Source organism: Branchiostoma belcheri, unplaced genomic scaffold, assembly GCF_001625305.1.
Source record: "Branchiostoma belcheri isolate BF01 breed outbred unplaced genomic scaffold, Haploidv18h27 scaffold9, whole genome shotgun sequence".
NCBI classification, from domain to species: domain Eukaryota; kingdom Metazoa; phylum Chordata; class Leptocardii; order Amphioxiformes; family Branchiostomatidae; genus Branchiostoma; species Branchiostoma belcheri.
Window position 1 is genome coordinate 5445124 of NW_017804575.1, and position 13529 is coordinate 5458652.

Consider the following 13529-nt stretch of genomic DNA (forward strand, 5'->3'; position numbering starts at 1 on the left):
TCTGCAAAGAAAACTCGTTCGAAAAGCGTTCGATTCAGTACGTGGCTTTCCGGCTGTACAGTATAATTTTCACATCTTTCCGCCCACGCAACCCGGAGTTATGACAGTTCTAAAATCGACGAAAAGCACCCGCGGTTATAGTGGACGCGCCGCATATATTATCAGGCGGTGGTGGTAGTGGAACCCTCCCACGTGACCGCGCCGGCCAATCAGAACGCTGGGTTTTGCAAAACTTTCATTTAGGTAGCGGTTTTTCTACCCCAGTATCTCGTTAAATTTCTCCACAATGGGATTATTTTGAAAGTTCAGAACCGGGGGGAGGGCCTAGGAAAAAATATTTTAATTTGGGGAAGGGCCTAGGTAAAATTTTTTTCCAAGATCCCTTTAACTCTACAACGTTTTTATAAACATGATTAAACGTCTGTCCATACATATCGTAGCGATTTGCCGGTCACTGGAATCGGCAGAATTTTACAACAAGGTCTGTAAGAAGCTTTATCATGTAAAACGGTTAACTCAATATGCAGGTAATTAGAAGTAGAAAAACCTGTTCAACAACCGTAAGAGTCTTTGTCATGTAAGGAAGGTTCCTATGGTAGGAAATTACCATAGGAAATGATTACTGTCCCTTGGGCTGTGGCAGGGCGGGGTCCCATGTGCTTGAGAGTTCTATGCGCAGTCCCCACTTCTAATTACCTGTATATTGAGTGAAACGTTTTACATGATAAAGCTTCTTACAGACCTTGTTGTTTAACCGGTTTTCTAGTTACTTGTATATAAGAGTGAATCGGTTCTCTGTTCATTTGTGACGCTGAAGAAGAGTGATGGATGTCACTCGAAACGTCCGGAAATAAATAAAAATCCGTAACTGATCCAGTAGTAGAGTTTGAATTTTCTTACGAGTATCGTTTACCTGGATGTCTAACCTTCATCAACGAACCGTATAACTGTTCATTAGTAGTGTGTTTCCACCATGGTGTATTGAAAACTACTCGCAGCATCTTCGTGTATGTTCCGTTTAGTCTTCTAGAATGTGACATATTCATGACCCATGATTCTGACCCATACAAAAGAATTGTTTCAATACATGCCTTAAACACTTTGATCTTAGTTTGTTTTCTAATGTGCGCTTTTCAAATCTTATGTAATGAGTGAAGAGCACTCCATGCCTGTGCGATCCGCACATCCATGTCATGATGGGATGGGATGGGATAGGTAGGAGTCTATTTTATATATATCAAATTACGCACTTTGTCCTTGGTAAATGTAAAACACCGATTTTTCATCAAATGCAGATACATGGTTATAGAAAATAGTACTAGTACGTGAGTAAAAGTTATGTTGAATGCACGGCTATATTGTAACGTTCAGAACTTGGAAACATATGAGATATGGGGCTTGACTTCTAAATGTCCTTGAAGATCAAAGAAAATCTTATTTTTGTGGTCAGTAACACTACGGTACTGGTCCAAACGATATAAGAAATAACAAAGTTAGATGATGGACAATTAAATGCGGAGGTTGACAAAAAAAAGAAACTTGCAGTTGTGTACTGTCTACATGATTCCCACAGCACGAGTGTGCAGTATTACGTGAGAGGGGCGACCCTATGAGTGAGTGGTGTCACGCGCCCTCCCGCGAAAACAGATCCGCTATCAATAATTACAATCAATGCACGACACAAAGGACTCACTGTGGGGAACTATAAGCTATAGTATAGGAACGATACCCCAAATCTCCAAGCAGATCATACGGTGGCAAGGCAGTATCCATTGGCCAAAGGAGTGTCAAGTAGCCACGAAGTATGGACACTCCTCTGGCCAATGGATGCGGCCCTGCCAACGTATGATCTGCTTGGAGATTAACAATAGCCGTCCATCCCACCCCTCCTGCTATTCCAGCTATCACCGCTAGGTGGCGGTTTTGTTGCATGGTAAAGTCAGGTGGGTGGAAAGGGACTCCTTAAAATCTAAATTTTGCAACGCAGAGAAGCAATAATGCTGCCGTGATGAGGTTAAAATGCACCTGTTGCATATGGCCTTATGTTAAATACGGAGACGACCTGTTTCGCTGGCCTAACAAGCTGAATGAATGAATAAAAGATCTTTATTGTACGTTTGTGCTCTAACAAGCTACATGTAATTGTAAGTACAGATCATGAATACACAGGAAAAAGAATACAACAATAACACTATAATAACTATACATACTAATGTGAGCTACTATTTACAGGTTCAACTTCTTCTCGCTTCTTGAGACAGTCACATATGTACGAGCATATGGCGATAATGATACATGGCTTGTCAATTTTCATAAGGAATGCGAATTTTTATATTTCATTTAAGGATCTAAAATATCTGTGACAAAAAGCTCGTTACATGTTTGTCAGATTCCAGGTGGCAAGGTTGTTTGTGTCAAAATGAAAAGCCTCGGCCTAAGGACATTATACAGGGAATGTCCTTTTTCGGGTCAATGACACTGACAACCCCCTGCATGACTTTGTATGTGTAGCGCCTCAAAGCACATATAACTTAAGACGAAGGAAACAGTCACGCTCCACATTCAGTAGAACGAAACGTCATGAACTGTCGTTCATACCACGGGCTTTGAAGATTTTATCTCAGCATTCTACATAGTGGTATATTGATTTTATATAAATAGTCTGTAAATATGGCTCTTTTAATTATTACGATTGTATTATACGTATTCTGTAAATTGATGATCAATGACTAGATTTTAATATTATATCTCTGTAATTCTTACTTATTGGATAGTCCATGATACGTGCAGTGTTTGTGAAAATTCGACATATTTCATGTACCATATGATTGTGTGACATGCCAGTCGATTTTTAAATAAACTGAAACTGAAACTGGTGAGTGTCTGTGTTTCCAGGAATCCGGGGATGTCCTTTTACGGGTCAATAACCTCTTTGTGTTTGTTTCCAGGAGGTGTCCTTGGATGCGCCAACAACCTGTGGTGACTCTGAGTGTCTGTGCGTAACTGGGTCACAGGTTGACTAATTAGGGAGTGTCAGTGTGAGAAGGTTAACCTGCACCCAAGGTAGCAGTTAGTCGCCAAAGTTGCATTGTTTGCCGGCTAAGGCAGCAGGGAGAAGGTCAATCTGTCCCCAACCCGTTCGACCACATCTATGACCTTTGGCCTACTTAAACATGGCTAAGGTTATGAAGAGATCTCCAGTCTTATTTGCTGTAGTTTCGATTTCATCTTTCTTCCTGCTGCAGAAATACATGTACAACCTTACGAAGTAAGTATTTTTATGTTTACCTTCTTGTTTGAGTAACAATAAAGGGAACAGTAGTTTGTTAGGCTAGACCAATCGTCTATTTGTCAGCATGGTGGCCTTGAAAAGGTGCACCTGTTCTACCATGTCTTCCATGTACATGTGTGTGTGTGGAGTATTGCAATAAATGAATGAATAAATAAATAGATAAATAGATAAATAAATAAATTATGGATTTGCTTTGAAAATGTTACCTTTCTAGTTTTGTTACTAAAAGGTTATTTCGGGGGGGGGGATTATGTGGACAAAGAAGATGCGTACATACATAATGCTTTAGAATTAAACTTAATATATTGATATGTCTTCTTCGTTAGTTCAGTGCTTTGAATTAAAGTTCTTTAAGTGAAGTATAGTCGACGGTTAATATTGTTTTTTTATCGGTCAGTGTCCTCATCACGATTTTGAAAGAAAAAAGTTATTCAAAGAAGTCGCCAATATTTCCCCAAGTTTTTCATATCTCAACCAACAACAAAAGACTATATTATTGCTAAAGTCTCCCAACCCATTTATTTTTCAAAGAGTCGGACAGTTCATCTCCCACTGCCTCCTGAGAAGAAGTCAAACCCCCTAATAGCATGACAAGAATACTGTAGTTTAATAGAATAGAATAGATTAGAATAGCAGTTACCTTGTTCCTATTACCTGTTCACATATTGCATATTTACTTTTTTTTTAATCCTGTATGTATACAAACGTTATTAGGTTTAAGTAGAGATAGTAGGTTCGATAAGTATATCGTACACGTAGAAGTTCCTGTCAGCAAATAGTCTTATATCACCACATTTTTCTTGTCAATGTCTGTATGCAATTAGCCCTCGGGCATGAATTTGCAATAAACAACTTCTTATTGTTTTTGCGTCAGCTTCAGTACAAAACGCCTGGTGAAGAGAGAAGTTACAGCCTTTGGCACTAAGGGTTCATTCCTCGACTGGTACAACGTTACATCAGCATTTCGTATTAGGTAAGTGTATCTCAACATTTATCCACTTGCTTGAGTGACTGATTTCTTGTGTAGATAAGTATATATTCAAAACATTTTTGCAAAACACTATTATATAGTAAGAGGGATCCATATACAACGAAAGACAAAGACAAACTGGAAATGGTACAAAAATGAAGCTGCAATATTCTGTATAAACAAATATGAAAGGGGTACTAGTGTCACGGAAGTGAAAAGAAACCTACAGTGGACCTCACTGGAAGACAGAAGAAAGATGTCCAGACTATGCATGATGTACAAAATGACTAATAAACTGGTGGATGTCTCAACTACTAAGTACCTAACACCAGCCCAGAAAAGAACAAGAAATAGTCATGCCTTCTTCAAGTATCAGAGTTATCAACCAAGGATTGAGGTGTTCAAAGATTCAAGGCCTACCAATCCATGCTACCGATGATATAGCCTTTCTGGAGAAGGCATGGTTCAAACAATAGTGCTGACAATATTTCTTTATTTTTTATTCTTTATTTCAGGCATAACTCACCCATATAAAACATACAGATAAAAATACACATAATAACAATAGTAAAAACATGTCTATAAGTACAGACGGTCCCAGATATTGCGGAAGAATCTGTTGCGGAATATTACATCGGATTTGAGAACAGATTGGATAATGTTGTTTGAGGAGTTGTACAGACGGGATAGGAAAGAATAGCATTGTTTGTGCCATATAGCGTCAAATGTATCAGTCATATATGTAGACAAGTTAAATATTTTATTTTTTTTTGTTTCAGCAATCAGACAAGTCGCTATTTCAACCCATCAGAAAATTTCGCCATCATCGACTATAACCAATGTAAGAAAACTGGAACGTCTGTTGTCACGACAACACCAGTGGGACATTACCGGACATGCGCAGTAGTCGGCAACAGTGGCATTCTCCGTGACAGCGGCTGTGGGAACGACATTGACCGCAATGATTTTGTTATCAGATTAAATGATGCTCCATTAAAGACATTCGAACAGGTGACAATGCCTTCATGCTTCACATGTGATTTTGATTACTATAACTACTAATTACTATAGATGCTAATGCAATCTTTTATTAGTATATTTACAAATGAGTGCAGTTTTTAGGGCTGGGAAACCCGATTTTTCAAAGCCAATATTATAGTCATTTATCTCCATACTGAGTTGAAACCACACTATCCCAATGTATATTGACCATCATGGAGCAAAATACCCAAAAATTCTGACGGAAAGTGGTTACTGGAAGGGCCTTGGGCTGATTTTACAGGGAGCGGGTCTCAAAAGCCCGTTTTGAACAGGGTTAGAACATTACAAATTCTAGCAATAGAGTTTCTTTATTTTACCAAGTATAGTATACAAATTCATGGAGGTTTAACTCCATGATAAATTTAAGGGACAGAAAGCCAGTCCTTGTAATGATGTATGCTCTTAGGGTTATTAATATTTTTGTTTGTTTCAGGATGTCGGTGAGAAGACGAACATGACCATTATCAACCGCATAGTGTTAGACAAAATGGATAGAGTCGATTTTGACCCCCAATGGATAATTTCTCGGAATAACTCCATAATGAGCTATACACTCGGCACCCACACAAACCTTCCTGCTTTAAACACGATGATAAGGAGGCTGGATCTTAACATCACAATCACGTGTTCGGTGTCTCCACCAAGGCGTGATATCAAAACGTAAGTGTCCCATGATGAAATCTCTCTTTCTTTCTCTCCCTCTCTCAGTCTCTCTTTCTATCTATCTATCTGTCACTGAAACATATCGGGGTCCGTTTTGACCCCATTCGGCAAGATTAACCGCAAAATGCTTCATTCGGATGTGGGTCCTGACTTTCTTTCATCTTTTACAGTATCTCTGTCAAATATCACTCTACAAGGCCACACCAAGTAAATTGTATGGATGACGTCCTTTGGAGACCCTATATCTAATGCGAGAGGGTGAAAAAAAAGCGCCCTAAAAAGCAAGATGCCTAGATTAGAAATATACTAAGAGACGACAAATGTTAGGGCACAAATTGAATGAGGTGACACAGATTAACAATCAAGAAGTCTTTTATTCATCATCAAAACAGCAATAAATCAGGTGGAACAGCAGTTGTCATCCTGTCCTGTTTCTTTCATCACATTTTTGCAGGCCTGCAGAAACAAAGCATGTGCTCTTTACCCATTTCGCGTTACGGGTTTCACGTCAATCTAACGACTTGCGGCACTGTCGTGACTCTTTGGTCATAGTTACAGGAAGCGGAATTTCTTGGTTTTTTTCCTAGGAACAGGCCAAAATCAATGCGCGCGCGGACGTCATCCATAAAATTTACTTGGTGTGGCCTAATCAAAAATTGTCTTGCCTTTAGTCGTAAGAAAATTCAAACTCTACTACTGGATCAGTTACGGATTTTTATTTCCGGACGTTTCGAGTGACATCCATCACTCTTCTTCAGCGTCACAAATGAACAGAGAACCGATTCACTCTTATATACAAGTAACTAGAAAAACCGGTTAAACAACAAGGTCCGTAAGAAGCTTTATCATGTAAAAGAACGGTTCACGCAAAATACAGATAATTAGAACTAGAAAAACCTGTTCAACAACCGTAAGAGTCTTTGTCATGTAAGGAAGGTTCCTATGGTAGGAAATTACCATAGGAAAAGTTACTGTCCCTTGGGCTGTGGCAGGGCGGGGTCCCATGTGCTTGAGAGTTCAATGCGCAGTCCCCCCTTCCTGTTCAGGGTGGGGTTGTAGATGCGCCCGTTCTTTTACATGATAAAGCTTCTTACGGACCTTGTTGTTTAACCGGTTTTTCTAGTTACTTGTATATAAGAGTGAATCGGTTCTCTGTTCATTTGTGACGCTGAAGAAGAGTGATGGATGTCACTCGAAACGTCCGGAAATAAAAATCCGTAACTGATCCAGTAGTAGAGTTTCAATTTTCTTACGAATATCGTTTACCTGGATGTCTAACCTTCATCAACGTGTCTTGCCTTTAGGTTCTGGAATGAGAAGTACAACAGCAACCTTTCCAAGGAAGTTACGTCTGCCGGACTCAATACCTACACCCTTGCCAGTACATTTTGTGACATCATCACCCTATATGGCTTCTACCCATATCAAACGGATGTTCACAACAAAACACTATATTACCATTACTACGACGAGACGCCCATGGAAATTTTGGTCAATTTTGGTATACATGATTATTTTCACCAGCATGAACTTTTAAAATCACTACATGACAGTGGGGCACTTAAGTTGGTAACGGATGTATGTAAATAATGACTTGCTATGCTAACCTATACAGGAGTAAACATATTGATTTAGGTTACTTTTTTCGTCTTTCTGTTCCAGACAAATGAAACTATTGCTGACAGTAAAAATCAAGGCGATGGTTGTTCGTTATTTTGTTATGTTTTCCAAAGGAAAGCATATTGTTTTTCCTCAGTTTCTTCCTCTTTTTCTTCTCCAAACAGTGACCTATGACCTGACCAATGACATGATTTGTTGACGTCAGTCACCATGGTGACTGGTGTTGGGCTACATAATGTTGCAATTTCATGGTCTGCTCTGCTCCTGTCACCATATACTAGTAGTACATTTATGTGAATGTGTTTGAGTAAGATTTAACAGAGAACACCATGTTCGAAGGTATGCATTTGCTTTGCAAATGTTACTTCTCTAGTTATTGGTTAATTTTATGTATGTTTCATTTGTTATCATGGTGTGGTGAAGAGTTATATTTTCATTATTTATATTTAAATGACACTACCTATGATTTTATTTTATTTTAATTCGATTGTGACGATACAATACACTGGCCACCCAGACAGCATAGCTGATTTCGGGCGCCAAACAATACAAAGATTAAACATACACAATATAAGATACCAATACAGTAAACTAACAAGTAAAGATTAAGCTAAAATCAATCAGTTAACAATATAAAATACAACCAAGCATAATAAAGTACTCAATCAAGATGATAATAGCAATTATTGTTTTGGAGGTCAGAGGGCAAGGGCAATTGAATATAATACAATATGTGAGGAAACATATACATGTATAACGTAAGATTGTAAAAGGTTAACTTATGTGGTACCACGGGAAGGGCCATCTAAACGTTTTGTGGTGGAAATAAATGTTTCAAGTGCCTCAAATAGTTGTTTGTTTGTGTGCATGTTACAGCCTGGTAGCCCCTGTAGTAGAACAGATTCGGTTAGAGGGTGTGGTGTGAGTTGCTCTACTGTGGAGGTTTAAATGTGACGCTGGCAGCTGTAGAGAGGACAGCGTAGCAAATAATGGGAAACAGTCTCAGAAGAGGAACCACAGGAGCACATTTTGTCTTTGATATTCATCAAGTGCAAGGTGGCATTTAGTGGGCTCCAGTCCATTCTTAGTCTTGCAGTTAGGATGTTGTAGTACCGAGTACCTAGACGTCTGTACAGCTGGTTATGTCTCGGAGTGAACAGGTATACGTAATCCTTGCACTTTCTCTTGAATTCGTTTAGGCTGCTGGCTTCCTTCAGTGCCTGTGGAAGGTGGTTCCAAAGGGTAGAAGCATGTGGAATAAAACTGGACCTGTACACCTTCGTTCTACAGCGGGGAACATGAAGATGTGTAGTGTAGCGTAGCTGTAGACGAGTCGTTCTCCGTTCGCCTCTAGTGGAGTGGATGAGTGACTGCAGGTTCACTGGGACTAGACCATGCGTCATCTTGTACATTAACACCATGGAGTGGTAGTGTCTCCTGGTAGACAGGTTGTCCCATTCGAGCTCTCGTAGGAGACTCGTACTTGGGGTCCCCTTCATGGCTCCTGTCACGGTAAGGCAACCAGCATGGTATTGAACTTTGTCTAGAGTAGCGCTAGCCGTACTGCCGAGGTCTCCTAGCAGGACTGATGCATACTCTATCTTTGATCGAATCATGGTGATGTAGGCTAGCTCAAGGGCCTCTCTACTCAGTTTTCCTTAGAGTTTGCAGAGAGCGCCTAGCAGTTTCCTGGCTTTGCTGGACAGTGCAAGTACATGTGATGATGGCCGAATTGTGTTCAGGCCCAATTAAGAGTGGTTGCATAAAAAATAATAATAAAAATTGGCGTATTTTTAGGCTTTTTATCGGGCTTTTTTTTTGCACTGTTTTACGCAATAAAAAAAAGGCAAAACCCAAACCTCTGCCTCGACTTGGAGAGTATGTAACAGCGACCCCATGAGTGAGTGGTGTCACGCGCCCGCTCGCGAAAACAGATCCGCTATCAATAATTACAATCAATGCACGACACCAAGGACTCACTGTGGGGAACTATAAGCTATAGCAACAATACCCACCCACATCACATGAAGGTCTCGTTTAGCAGTAGCCTCCTATGTATAGCCTCCGTAGCAGGCTTACAGAACTGGGGGTTTGGTTGTCTTCGGCTGTTTTCTGATTAGCCTCCGTAGCAGGCTTACAGAACTGGGGGTTTGGTTGTCTTCGGCTGTTTTCTGATCAGCCGAGTTCTATAAACGGGGTTAATTCAACCAGGCCGGCTATGTTGTCTATATGCAATCAGAAAATAGCACATAAAAGCTCCCAAAGACCCTGACAAAAAAAAAAACAACAGTTTTTGGCATGCTATGGAGGCTACCTATGCAGGCCTCTGGGTGGGTGGGAGTTTTGATACTGCGTTTTGTAGACTTTTTAACGCGTTCTTTTGCCGGCCATCCTACAACCTTCTCCGGTTTGGCTGGTTGTAGGATGGACGGCAAAACAAGTTTAAGAATGCCTTGAAAATTCTACAAGGCGCAGTATCAAAACTCCCGCCCGCTCGGAGGCCTGCACAGGAGGCTATTGTCTAGACTGAATACCAGAGGAAGCCTTAAAGTAGCCGCAGGCTTTCCCGCAGCTAGGGATTGCATTCCAGGTTTGGCGAGCTTCTAAAGCGTGCGACCTACATTTCATCACGAAATCGTGCAAGTTGCAATTGAATAAGCCCCCCCCCCAAAAAAAAATCCGTCCCGCTCCTGGAACGCCTGTTTAAGCTAAGGTCCCAATTGGGAAAAGGGGCCCTGGCGGGTAGTTCCCGGGCTGTTTTTTACCACTTTCGGGCGGGACCCCGACGTGGCCCCGCGGGGCACCCTGCGGCTACCGGGCTATTTTTTGGCCCGTCGGGGCCCCGATAAGAATTTAATTCTGAGTTAAATTGTACCCGGGCCCCTTTGACAAAAAGACGCCGTGACCTCATCGTGAGAACACCGAGAGGTGCCCCTCTGGTTGCCGGCATTCCACCGGGACACATTTCTTACGTCACAGACCAGATGAACAGAATAAAGGTGTATACTTCGTAAACCCGGGTAAAATGTGTGACCTCACAGATCAAATGATCACAACAAATACGTGAATTCTGCATTACGTATAGGTCAATACAAGACATCGTCAGAGAATCTGCTGGGTACCTGCCGGGTGCCTGCCGGATACCGACCAAAGAGGGTGACAAAATTTCTAACAAAATGCTACTGAAGGAAACTTTTAATTGTGACCACGACAGCCGATGCCCGCTCGACTCCTGAACCCGGCCGGGGCCAGCCGGGGCTACATCCCCGACGGGCACCGGTGTAATTGGGACCTTAGCTTAAAGGAGGCCAGCGTTAAAACCCCTGAATCATCTGTGCTGAGGCGTTGACTGAATCGAACACGGACAAAATACGTCCATCGTGCTATGACCGCTAGGTGGCGGTTTTGTTGCATGGTAAGATCAGGGAGGTACTCTTTTAACTCCATGGTATAATCAAAAGTGAAGACAAACCATCCTACGCTGCCAACCTTTTTCTAAAACCGTCTTTTCAGGCCATAAAATGATCATCCAACTGTTAACATAATACAAACTTCGATGATGCACTTCACCCGATGACATTTCCTTTCTGAAAGAATTTTGACGAATTTGAGTTAAATTTGAGTCATATTTGGTCCAGGAATGGCCAGGAATCGAACATGTGATCTTTCGATCTCGTGTACGCTAGCTAGCCGACCTCGGCCTTTTGAAACAGAGACAACTCAAGGCTATATAGCCTTATGCAATGTTTGCTGCAGAGTCATAGATATATAGGGTTAGGACTTATTTTTGGCGTGTCTTAAGGCTTTTTTTAATCGGGTTTTCTTTTTGCACTGGTATCTTTTATACGCCAACCCCCCCAAAAAAACCTGAAAGCCTTAAAACACGCCAAAATAAGCTAAAACGTACCCAAACCTCTGCTTGGAGAGTAGGTGACGTGCTCAGTATCCTTGTACTTCTAATGAGTCTGGGCGCTGCACGTGTTTGAAAAAAAAAAAAACTCACTAGAGCACAGATGAGAAAATCACGTTTCCCGTCGGCTGCACAGACAATCACGTGACCCCTACCCTGATACTAATTATTCCGCCCCTTTACCCTCTGACCCTTCCTCCCTAACCCTCGTAAGGGTCATTCGTGGCTCAACCTTTCTCTGTACGGTCACATTTGTTTGGCTCCCGATCTTGTTCCAAGCTTGTGTAGTTCTAAGTTCCCCTCGGCTTCTTTCCGCTGGTCACTAAATTACTTCACCCTGTACCCCTGCTCGTGTGGATTCTCGTTCCTTTGACTTTCAATTGTGTAGACGTTTGCGCTCTTTTTTTCTGCCATAGATCCTGATGCAGGATGATCCGACGAATGCGCAGTGTAATAAGTAAACTATAGAACAAGAGTTCCACGATCTCATACCTTCACCAAATGATGCTAACCATTCCGACTGACGAAAATATACAAATAAATTTTTCTCGTTGATTATGAAAATTAGATCCTCATTTTATTTCCATCATGGATTATATCAGTTGATTATAATAATAATTATTCCCCACCTAATGACAGCCTCATCGTAACAAAGAATGCTTTTCCATCACTTCATCATAATTATGCAAATGATGTTATGATTTTGATAAATTAGGTTTATGTGACAATGATGTCATTTTCACTTAACTTCCAAACGTGGCAAGTATGAACTACCTGGAAGTTACCACTATGAAATTACAGCAATTTCCCATTAAACATGCAAATTAGGTCTTTATTTACATAATATATACTGATAAACCACATGCACCCAAAGACACAAACGCTATGGAAAACATAACCTTGATGAAGACAGGGTGGCATTGTTACCTAGGATCGGGGAGAATAAGACAGCTAACTTGCGCCTTCTGGCGGTATTGCAATGAATTTCACCGTGTCTTTGCAGCATGACATTCAGACATTGCTAGCTCAAAGTGAGCGAGTCCATATAACTAGTTTATCATACATATGTCATACATGTACAACTTATTTTTACCTCAGTATACGGGAAGTTCCGCTTTGTTACCTCCATGAAAAATGGAGGTATTGTTTTTGGCGTGTCTGTGTGTCTGTCTGTGTGTGTGTGTGTCTGTGCGTGTTTGTGTTCAAATTCGTCTTTGCTAGGGTGGTTTTGATATGGTCAGATTCGGGGGGAAGTTCTTAATGTGAGTCAGCAGCAGGGGCGTAAGGCAGCACATGAAGGGGGGGGGGTGACTTGTAGGGACGGTAGACTTGCTCTGTATACCTGTGACACCTGGTAATATCAGTGTCCGAAACACAATGTTAATTCAAAGCCACATCTGATCATATCAGTTTATTTTCGCAGAGGAATGTTGCAAAATGTTGCTAATGTTATAACGTAGTTGATATATTCAGACAACCTATAATGCCAACAACTTATTTATAATAACCGTGTCTTCAGCTTATTCAGTAGAATTTACTTCGTTGACACGTTGTCTTGTCCTAATACGAAATCAAAATCTGACTTCGAAAGAATGGGATGAAAACGTGCTATAATAAATGAAAGTTGTAGCTTAATTGACTCTTCAGAGCATGTTTTCATGAAAGTTCATCTGTGTTGGTAGTAATCATAGTAAAAGGTTAATATAAATGGTTTTTAAATGTTTTTTTATTGTCCAAACAGTACCCGTGCAGTGCATGGCTGAATTGATGCAGGGTATCACATAATAATCAATACAAATCACAACAATTACAACAATCAAATAATACACATGATACATATATGTGTTCCACAATTTTTTTTTGTGGAACTGTCGCAAGGGTCTGTGCGGCTGCCATTCTTCGCTACAAGGTGACCTCAATACGACTTTCTCCAACCGAAGTTAGGTACCCATTCACACCTGGGTGGTGTGAGGAAAGTCGTGTTAAGTGCCTTTCCCAAGGGCACAGTGTCGGGGCGCATGTTCAGACATGTC

At 40.9% G+C, this 13529-nt stretch overlaps 1 protein-coding gene across 1 annotated transcript in view; it reads left to right on the forward strand.

Moving 5' to 3' along the window:
• LOC109487784 (CMP-N-acetylneuraminate-poly-alpha-2,8-sialyltransferase-like) overlaps positions 1–7734 on the forward strand; it is a 20289-nt gene extending 12555 nt beyond the window's left edge. Inside the window, exons 2-6 of the mRNA XM_019791847.1 lie at positions 2949–3268; positions 4167–4265; positions 5042–5273; positions 5737–5963; positions 7271–7734. Coding sequence (XP_019647406.1) covers positions 3174–3268; positions 4167–4265; positions 5042–5273; positions 5737–5963; positions 7271–7556 — 939 coding nt within the window. The 5' untranslated portion in view covers positions 2949–3173 and the 3' untranslated portion in view covers positions 7557–7734. The remainder of the gene's footprint in view (positions 1–2948; positions 3269–4166; positions 4266–5041; positions 5274–5736; positions 5964–7270) is intronic.
• Positions 7735–13529: the final 5795 nt, after the last annotated feature.